The sequence below is a fragment of the Pundamilia nyererei genome, unplaced genomic scaffold (assembly GCF_000239375.1).
Source record: "Pundamilia nyererei isolate P.nyererei 1_Seehausen unplaced genomic scaffold, PunNye1.0 scaffold00021, whole genome shotgun sequence".
NCBI lineage: Eukaryota > Metazoa > Chordata > Actinopteri > Cichliformes > Cichlidae > Pundamilia > Pundamilia nyererei.
Genome location: NW_005187422.1, coordinates 258,839 through 268,844, shown reverse-complemented (window position 1 = coordinate 268,844; position 10,006 = coordinate 258,839). Strand labels below are relative to the sequence as shown.

Here is a 10,006-nt window from a genome sequence, read left to right as displayed (position 1 = left end):
GAGAGAGAGACTAAAAATGATTTAAGGCTGAACTTCTCTTCTGCATTACAGCAGCTTCTACGTCAGGTCTTACTCTTTAACTTAACATGTCTGCTCTGTGGTGGCTGTTGTTTTAAGAGGTGACTGTCACCATGCCAGAATGTGTCATTAATTAGAGGAGGTGCTCTTAGAGTCGGCAGTTTGCCAGCCAGCCTTGGGAGAGTGTCAGCCCTGCACTGTTTTTCCCAGGACTGTAATTCTGTGCAACCCTGGGTCATTTACACTCCGATGATTTCTGCCCTTGAACTGATCAATGGACTCTGTCACAGCCCTGAAACAAATCGATCAGCTTGCCACTTCAAATGATTGTGGCTTCTCAATGGCTGTAGCTTAAATCCCACTCAGTCTGTTGTATTACAACAGCCAGATGACAGTGATGAAGTGTAAGTGGCTGAATTCCTGTTAACCTGTTCCTCTTTCACTGAAGGTATCTGGCCCTGGTGGAGTCCCTGCCAACATATGGAGTCCATTATTATCCAGTGAAGGTAATGGCAGTGCCTTGTGTCATACAGTAGCTTAACATTAAAACAAGCTTACGTCTACATCTAGTCTAAACACATCAATCTAACCCCTATTCCTACTTTTTTTTCCTATGATGGTTGAAATGTGAGCTTTTTGATTCAGCTAAGACAGCAATCTATCCATTCAGCTTTTCTCACTTTCTTATTCATGCACAGTTTTATTTTTCCCTTACCAAACCTAATTAAATCAAGGTGTGTGAGGAGATCAAACAGCAGTGTTTAAGTTTTAAGAGCTTAAATGTATTTGATCTCTTCTTGAGTTGCAATTGTTGTGAGCCTAACAGGGTAATTACTTTGGTAACAGGCCTCTTTCTTTTTTTTTAGACACACCAATAAAGTTACCTCTAAGGAGTGAAAGTGTGGTTTATTTGCATGTGTGTGCTTTCCTGCAGGACAAGCAAGGAATACCGTGGTGGCTGGGAGTCAGCTATAAAGGCATTGGCCAGTACGATTGGCAGGATAAGCTGAAACCTCGACAGGTGGGTTGACCTCTCGTTATAGCTGCTGTATTTGCCACAGTTGCTCTTCTTTCTCTTGTCCTGTCTTTGGTGAAGGTATACTTGTACTGCATTCATCTGTTTGTCAGATGAATCTACTTTGCCAAATTGCATGAAACTTTATGGAGACACAGAGCCTGAACTAAAAAAGGGATATGTTAAAGTTTGGTTTGGATCTGCGTTCCTATTTATAATTTACTTGTTTTACTTGTTTGTTGCTTTTGTTTGGTTTGCAAAGTAACTCAGACTAGCTTAGGGTGTGGGCTTTATAAATAGACCTGATTTTCTTACAAGTGCCATTTAATACTTGATCAAGTCACTCATCGAATGTAAAGTTGAAAGCTCTTAAGTTTGTGGAAGTATGATGCATTGAGGGTCATTGAAAGGCTTTGTCTGATGACAACTCTGCTTCCACTCATGTGTTTCTTGCTGGCTGGTTAATGATCCATCCAGACTGTAAATAGGTGTAATTAAGACTCTGGTTCCCATGCCAGTCAGGAGAAAGAGGAACACAGATAGGAGGGGGGGAAATATTTTGGAGTGTCAGTATGTGCGTAGTGCTTTCAAGGCTGCAGGAGTAAATACAGTATGGACCAGTATAAGCAGGGGTGGAATGCAGAGTGGTATGGATTATAAAATCTGCTTGCTAAGTTTAAGTGGTAAAATACACAAAGACCTACACTTTGAAAAAATAGTGTCATAGTCCTTTTTTGATTAATTCTAAAAATATATCACCAGGCCAGTGTGTTAAATAAAAATAACAGCTCTTGCAAAGCTGTTTTTTTTCTATAATTTGTAGCTTACTCCAGTTATATAAGATTAGTGGCTTTAAAATTATACTTATAACTTGTACTGAATTTGTAGTGGTGTGTGTCTTAAAACATCACTCTGGTAATAATGTAGTTTGTATAGTATCCATTGCAGTTTAAAGATTCCCTGCTTATAGGGCAAACGTTCTTAATGTGTAGCTGTGTCCGTGATTGTTGTCTCCTTTGTCTGGGAGGTGTCATTTAATAATGTTCTACCCAGGCATTTTCACTGGCCTCTTTCTTTAGTCTCATCATAGCTGCTTTTATACAGTATGAACCTGTTGACATAGCAGGGTGTGCAGTACTGAGGCAAGGCATTAATGGGCAGACGCACAGCGTGGCTCTCCCAGCAGTCCTATAGGAGGGGTAATTATGGTGCTCCAGGGAAGCAGCAAAGCTTTGGGACCAGAGTTTTCTCCTCGATAGCCAAGTAGATAGGTAGAATTTGTATTTTGGGACGTTGGAAATGTTCGTCCAAAGCAAGACTGCCTTTTTGCCTTTTCTAAGTCTTCTACTCAGGGCAGGAGCATAAAAACTTCATAAGAGTTTCCTGTTGGGGGGGGCAGAATGTGGCTTTTTTTTTTTTCTTAATAACTCTTTTTGTTGTTCTTGCTGGTAATTAGAAGCCTCTGTTTCCATCATTTTCCTTTACCTTGAAGGGAGGTCTCTATATCCGGGTAGTATTCTTGTCTTAGTTCATAGCCCTTGTATTCCACCCATCCCATCCCTCCTTGCCTCCTGCCCATCCCCTCTCAGCATGCTACATTCATTATGGTAATTGTGTGTGTGTGTGTGTGTGTGTGTGTGTGTGTCTCAGAGGGAACACAATTGATCAAACAAAACAAAACAGTTATCTGTGGATGTGGGTGAGGTGCTGGATTTTAGTATTAAGGGGAGGTCGGTTGACCATCACGGCAGTTTTAAATGTAATTTTCAATTCTGTGTGAACATTTTCCCTTCTCAACAATGTTGCTTTGAACAGTTTTTCATTAAATAGATAACAGGAAATTAGTACTTGCTGCCATTGTTGTAGTGCTGATTTAAAGAGGACAAAACATTTGCTCAGTGCTGCTTTTTTATTTTTTGATTGTATAAGTCTAGTAAAACTAAAAAGCAGCTATGATAGCTTAACCCAATATTATCTTCTTTCCACACACCCCACTTTGATCACTTTTAACTGAATACCCTGAAACTGGAAAGGCCCCTTTCCCTGCTGTGCTTTAGAAAAGTGACATATTTAGTAAAGTGAATACTCTCCCGCTTCCATTATGCATACATAATGGAACTGTATATAAGCATGTAGATAACACCCACTGATTATCTATCCCAAAGATCTGAATGTGGAATGGGAGGAAAAAGATGCAGAATTGTAATTAGGAAGCCTGTGATGCTTTAATATGAAGGAGCAAAACTGGAGTGCCACAACTGTTTCTGGGACTCAGGCAGATGGCAAGTCGACATTTAATTTCTTCTTAAATTAAACCAGGAGTCAGTCTCCCTCTCTCTCTCTCTGCGTCACTTGGGCTCTCTCCCTTCATGTAATGGGACCTCATGCTGGTCCACACGTACGATGAGCCAGCAGAACCAAAACCAGTCTTCAGGTCATTACGAGACAGTGTCAGCTGGGGGTATAAAAGTGTTCTCACTCTCTGTTCAAGAAAAATAAAAACTGAACAAACTTCTTTTCTATGGTGTGTTTTTGTTTTTTTCCTATTTTCACTCAACTCACCTCACTCCTGTTATGAAATAAAACAGGATGTTTTTTGTTCCAGGAGCTACATTTTTATCAGTTTATCACCACTTCGAGCTGTGTGTCATGTTGTGTCATGCCATGGAAATGTACAGTGTTCAAGTAGAACCCTGGTATGTGACGTACTCTGTGATGGGTGTGGCAGATCTTTTTCTGTATTGGCATGTGAGTCAGGGCTCCTTTTTAAAATCCATGTATGATTTTTGAGGACTTGTGGCCCTGGGGGTCCTTGGGCTTGTGGGTGTGTCTCCATGAGAACAGCCTGATCCCATCTGAAACCACAGGAATTTCTGGCACACTTCCACCTGCCTGTAATGACACATTTGGCAAAAACAAGGAAGATGACAGAAAATGAAGACAGAAAATTTTTGTGTGCTGTTAATTCCGGTTAGTTTTCTGGTTTTAGCAAACTGATTCTGCTTTCTCTAAATGTGATCTGGGTGATTTCATGGACTGTTTCCTCTTTGAGAGGTCTCGTGATTGCCGAGTTTGAGGTGTGTCACATCTCTAACATTTTTTCGAGCAGTGGTTCTACCAGAAGCCGCCTTAGAGTTTTATTATGCGCTGGCACACAGGTGTGAAGTTTCTCTAGCAGAATGAGTGAGCCAACACAAGTATCAGTTGTTACTGTGTGATTGATGTTAAATGGTGGTGACTAGACAGTGGTAATTTTCGTGAGGACCTCCACAAGAAAATTAGGTCTTTAAATGTGTCTACCAGCTGCTAGGAGTGCAGTATTTAGTGGAATGATCTGTCATGCTGGAATACCCTGTTTGAACTAAGCATTTATGTACAGTTTCAGTATTGTAGGCTCAGGTTGTAGGGTAATTTGGGCCATGCTGTGTGCTCGCTTGCTCTCGCAATGGCAAAGAAAGCCACTGCTATTAATGATTATCCCAAAGTTACTTATTGCCAGCATGTTTTCTTGGTGGGGGAGATGGTTGTAGTGGATTATTATACATGGCAGTGCTCTGTCTTCTGTTTACAGTAAGGGCGGCAGAACACTTCCCACATTTAGTGTGGGGCATTTAAATGTCTGTGAGTGACAGTAAGCAGAGCAAAGGTGAAATATCTGGTTCATCAAATAGTTGTGTACAACCTGCTTATCTGGTTTGACCAAAAAGGAAGAGAGCTGCATAGAAGAGAAGGGGGGGAAGGAAGAGTGCAGAGCAGTACTAAGCACTGGAGGCTGCAGGAGGTGTCCCTGCAATCGTAGGAGGAGAGAGAGGTGGAGGAGGGGTTGGGGTTAAGGAGGGGGGTGGGGTGGAGGGCGTGGCTATCTCAACCAAAACTCTTGCAACACCTATCTGGCTTCACAACAGACAAGAGAGAGTATTGTTCGAAGAAGCTCAAGCCCTGTGGGAAAGTCAAAGGATTCAATACAAGTCCAGAGAATTCCTCAGAGCTTTGATGAGCACAGATACAACGTTCACGGTAAGCCATGTTGTGGTGTCCACTAGTTACCTGTCAGGCTGATTTAAATAATCTTTAAGTTGGCATGTTTTAGTATCTTTGTGCTCTTCTCTAGATTGTTAGTGTGCTGTGCTTTCTGTAATGTGTAAAGCATTGTGTCTGTCACTGCTGTGATGTGCTGTACTTGTTTTACTGAGAATAAACTCTGAAAATGGAACTGGATACTGGATTCTTAGCCCAAAAAGCATGTGTATATGTTGGTATCAGGTAAAGCAGTTTCTATGAACACTGGCAGCCCCATTGTTTTGGTCTTATTATTATGTTTTTTCCTGTACGTGAGCAGAGAAGAGTTCTTGAAAGGCAACAAAAACTTTAAATCTGTTTGAGTTGTTTCCGTATCGGTAGAACAGACGTTTCTTTTGACACAGAGAAGTCGTGTCTGTTCTCTTCAACAGAGAGAAATGAAAAGCTGGCTTGCTGCCTGGCACAGTTTTGTTCCTGCAGTTGCAGCAGCTTCATAATTACTCTTTTGTTAGCCTGAACTTACACCTGACTGGCTGGCCCACTGAGTCCCATTCATGACTTGAGCAGTTATTTTGTATACGTTATAAACCGTGTTCACAGGCAGGCTGCTGTGGCTGAATCTAAGCCAGTTTTCTAGATACCCACCTCTCTGCTTAGTATCTTTTGGTGGTATTGATTCCTCTTTTTTGTTCATGTAATGTAAATCCATATTTCTATAGTGTTGTGTTGGCTGATGTGTGCTCAGTGATGTGTAATCTATCTCTGTCTGTCCCTTCCCCTCCTTTCCGCCGAACCCTCTCTGTGTCTCTGCAGTTGTTTCAGTGGAAGCAGTTGGAGAATTTGTATTTCCGTGAGAAGAAGTTTTCAGTGGAAGTGAACGACCCGCACAGGTCAGAAGACAAACCCACTTACTTTATCTTCACTTAACCTAATAGCTGCTTTTCTTGTATTCTGAAGTGTTCCCATTTTAGCAACTGCTCTTGCTTCCTTATCCTACACCTTACACACTGTGAAGGTCATCTGCAGCCACTGGCCCATTTAGGACACCTTGTTAAAGCCTTTTAACATGTCTGTTAAATGAGTCTTTTCCTGCTGCTCAGTGGCTGTTTATTATTCTAAGGTTGTTATAAGCCCTCTGCCCTTAACACAAGCTTTAATGTGCCACTTCCAGCAGTTAAAGCCATTATTAAACCTAACAGACAGCTTCAGATTTAAAATTATTCCTCATATCTACTTAGTATATTATTACACAGAGATCTAGAAGTTTTAATTATTAGTTTTAATTAGATTTAATAATATTTTTGTTCTCCTTGTGCTGTCTAGTTATTTCTAATTTCCTTTGATTTGTTATATAGCTGTTATGTATGTAACGGGTTCTGTAGTTGGATAACAAACACTGTTGCTGAACTACGTGAAATGCTTCGTTGACACTTGAGCCCTTACTTCCTTTATGTACCCATATAAATGTGTTATCCATGTTATCGCTCTGTAATCAGGTTAACTAGCTAGCAGCTAGTTTGGCACGCCCTTAAGCATAGAATGACTGCCTCGCATTCTCCATTTTCGCCAACTTGCTAGAGCTGTGTCCACTAGGTCTGACTTTAAAGTGTTTCATCCACAAACAAGCATGTTCTTTTGCTGCCAGTAAGAGCTGACTTTTAGGAGTTTCTAATGCTCTCTGAGAAACTGAGCACCCGGTGGATTAGTTTTTGATGACAGTGTCCTCACAAGAATAGGAGAGTCTGTAGTTGCACTATGCTGCGAGCTAATGTGGCTGACGTAAGCATTTGATCATTTGCCCACAGGCCAGAGCTAAGTGAGCACCGTAATACTGAGGGACAATCAAAAATGACTTAAAGATTGATTTGAAAACAATAAATAAGAATTGGCTGTGGGTTACTGTTTTTTCTCTTTGTGCTATAGTGGAAGCTAAACTTGGCTGGATTTTTTTTTTTGTTGTAATATATATTTGTAATATAAATACATGAAAAACAAGTTGATTAAAACCTTGTGCTTTATGGGATGATGTGACGAGTAGTCTTTTCTGGATACGTACCAGATTCATACTGTTGATACCAGCCAACAGATCTTAGACCAGCATTAGTTTGGCTTATATTTCCTGGGACTATTTGGGGAACACTGGGCTTTAGGTACACACCCAAAATAAAATGAGGAATCTTTAAATGAACATATTATAGGCACTCGAATTTAAGCAATTAAACAGATTGTATCTGCAATACAGCAAGTATTGGATGTCTATCTTATCTTCTACAGAAGAGCAGTGACCAAGCGAACCTTTGGACAGTCTGGCCTGGTTATTCACACGTGGTATGCCAGCCATTCACTAATTAAAACCATCTGGGTGATGGCCATCAGTCAGCACCAGTTCTACCTGGACATGAAGCAAAGCAAAGTGAGTGTCTGCCTGTTTTTTCTCCTCCATGATTCACTTTGCTTTGTTCACACTGTCTGCCAGTTTTTCTATTGTGAAACACAAAGAAACAGTCTACACCAGTTTACACCAGTAATTTACACTGTTTGATGTGTTTAGAGAATATGCATGGTGGTTTCTCGGAGTAGAGTCAATCATAAGATTGAAGAGACCATAACGGACTTTTTCCTTGTTTTTAGTTTTTAAATTTTGAATGCTAAATCTTCTTGTTATTTGCATGTTTTTAGTTTGTCTTGTGGTGTTGACCTATTTTCAGTAGGCTGTAAAAGGAGTAACCTCTAGATGGATTGCAACAAAGAAAAGCTTGCAGTCTTTTTCAGTTTGAACAGTGACCGAATGATGTTTAAAGGGTTTGTTGTGTCACAGCCTTTTACAACAATGACTGTTCTTCATGTGATACACTGCCTGATCCGTGTCCCTTACTCGTGACTAGTGTAAATATCTTGACTCAGAGTTTATCGAGGGCTTCCAGTTTTAAAGTAAACAGATTCCATGCCATTGAGTTTTATGTTGAAAGGTTGTTAGGTCTTAAGTTTAAAAGCTGTTATAATTCATGTAACCAGACCCTCTCTAATTCACTTTTGCAAAATGAAACTGAAAGTGCACAAAGTGCTTGAAATTGCACCCCAGGAAATACTTTTATGATGTTGTGGATGTAGTATTCATTATAGAATTGTAGTATTTTACGTATTTTTGTTTTATTTGTAGCTTAAGGTAAAGCTACATGTGCACAAAGAAAGCATTTAGTTTGGAAAGCACAGAAAAGTAAAATACACTGTGAATTAAAAGCAAAGATCCTGGAACAAGTGTTCAACTCTTCCTGAAACGCACACTGGGCTTGAGCACTGAGGCAGGTGTTATGTGTGTTATGTGCATTTCATAGTTAAGATGGTTGAGTGTGTGCTGTTGCAGTTATATGAAGTTATTCAGGCTATGTCTTGGAGGCGCATGGCATGTCAGGTTTGATGCCATGCACAGGAAGTCAACACTGATGATAAATATTTAGCATGCCACTGCAGCCGCCACGATGCACCGTGCTATCAATAAAATTAAATACTATCGCCTTCCCTTTTCTCCTCCTAATCTTCTCTTTCCTCACTTACAGTCAAAGATGACCACTACCAGGAGTTCAGGAGACATCGCAGTAGACCTCACTGAGATCTCTGCCCCCCGGATCACTAAACTTTCCAGTATTGAGAGCAAAAATCACCTAATAATGGCCAGCAATGGAAGCCTCATCTCAACTGGTAAGCAGACAGATAATCAAATAATGACTTCTATTCTACATCAGATTGATAGGTGATAATGTATTAATTTTTTATTTTGTCCCTGTTCCAGGTTCTGCTGACTCTGAAGTCAGCGAGGAACAGAAGAAAGAGAAGATCGCTGAATTGAAAAAGAAGGAAAAGGAACTTCAAGACAAACTGTCAGCGAAACTTGAAGAACTGAAAAAGATCTGCTTAAGAGAAGCTGTGAGTGTCTGTCTTTACTGGATTTGTTTCCGAAAGTGTCGAATTCTCAGCTGACTTCTGGCTGCTATTCTCATTTGCAGGAGCTTACAGGAAGATTGCCTAAGGAATATCCCCTGGCCACAGGTGAGAAGGTTCCTCACGTGCGACGGCGTGTTGGGACAGCCTTCAAACTGGATGATCTTTTCCCCTATGATGAGGTGAATGCAGATATTTGTTTGTGCTGTGGTTTTGCTGTGTGAGGCTGCTGTGACACTTGAAACACTATTAGTGCCCCACTGTTGTTGTTTAGCTACGGCTCATTTAGATCAGCTGACTTTTTAAAGTGAGGCTTTTGGAGTTCAGTTCTGTTTTTGAGGCCTACACTGTGAGACTCTTATGGGGAGCTGTACCTAGTTTCTGTCTTTAACTCAAGATGAGTATATAAAATGACTCTAAAAGACTGATGTCTTTGTGTTTTTAGCTTTGAGTGCTTTATGTCTGTTTCTTTGTTCATATGGGTGCCTCTGCTCCAACAAGATCTGTGTGTTTTTTGGAAAGTCCCCATTAACTGTGTCAGTCTTGTGTTTTCCTACAGGATCCACATCTGAGGAATCTGGAGAGTCGGTTTGCCTTGCAGCAAAAGATTGTGGAAGCAGCCATGAAGCTAGCCAATGAGGCTGACCTGTGCAAGACTGTGAAAAGGAAAAGGAAGCACAACTATCTTGACGCTATGAGAAACCTGGAAGAGATTGAGAAGCAGATCAACGACTACAGGGTCAAAAAAGGACAGAAACCCACTCAGAGAGCCTCACTGATCTTACGAGGTAGATTTCACGAACAGTGGCAGTGACACATACTTGCATATCAGAGCTTGTAGAACATTAGTCATAGTGAGACAAGACTGTGGATAATAATATCAGAGACATTTCTTAGAACACTTGTCTCTCTCTGTCCTCTGACCAGATGATCCCCAGCCTTCAGAACTCAGCTCGCTATCTGACAGCCTCACTCTGGATGATGGTTAGTGTGCTCAGTGTGCATGTGCTTCCT

At 40.8% G+C, this 10,006-nt stretch overlaps 1 protein-coding gene across 5 annotated transcripts in view; it reads left to right on the top strand.

Moving 5' to 3' along the window:
- frmd4ba (FERM domain containing 4Ba) overlaps positions 1 to 10,006 on the top strand; it is a 41,286-nt gene that overhangs the window by 26,320 nt on the left and 4,960 nt on the right. For all 5 annotated transcript variants that reach the window (XM_013909234.1, XM_013909232.1, XM_013909231.1 and 2 more), the window contains exons 10-18: positions 467 to 524; positions 953 to 1,039; positions 5,867 to 5,943; positions 7,328 to 7,466; positions 8,611 to 8,752; positions 8,844 to 8,977; positions 9,058 to 9,174; positions 9,552 to 9,780; positions 9,920 to 9,976. In XM_013909234.1, the coding sequence (XP_013764688.1) occupies positions 467 to 524; positions 953 to 1,039; positions 5,867 to 5,943; positions 7,328 to 7,466; positions 8,611 to 8,752; positions 8,844 to 8,977; positions 9,058 to 9,174; positions 9,552 to 9,780; positions 9,920 to 9,976 (1,040 nt within the window). The remainder of the gene's footprint in view (positions 1 to 466; positions 525 to 952; positions 1,040 to 5,866; positions 5,944 to 7,327; positions 7,467 to 8,610; positions 8,753 to 8,843; positions 8,978 to 9,057; positions 9,175 to 9,551; positions 9,781 to 9,919; positions 9,977 to 10,006) is intronic.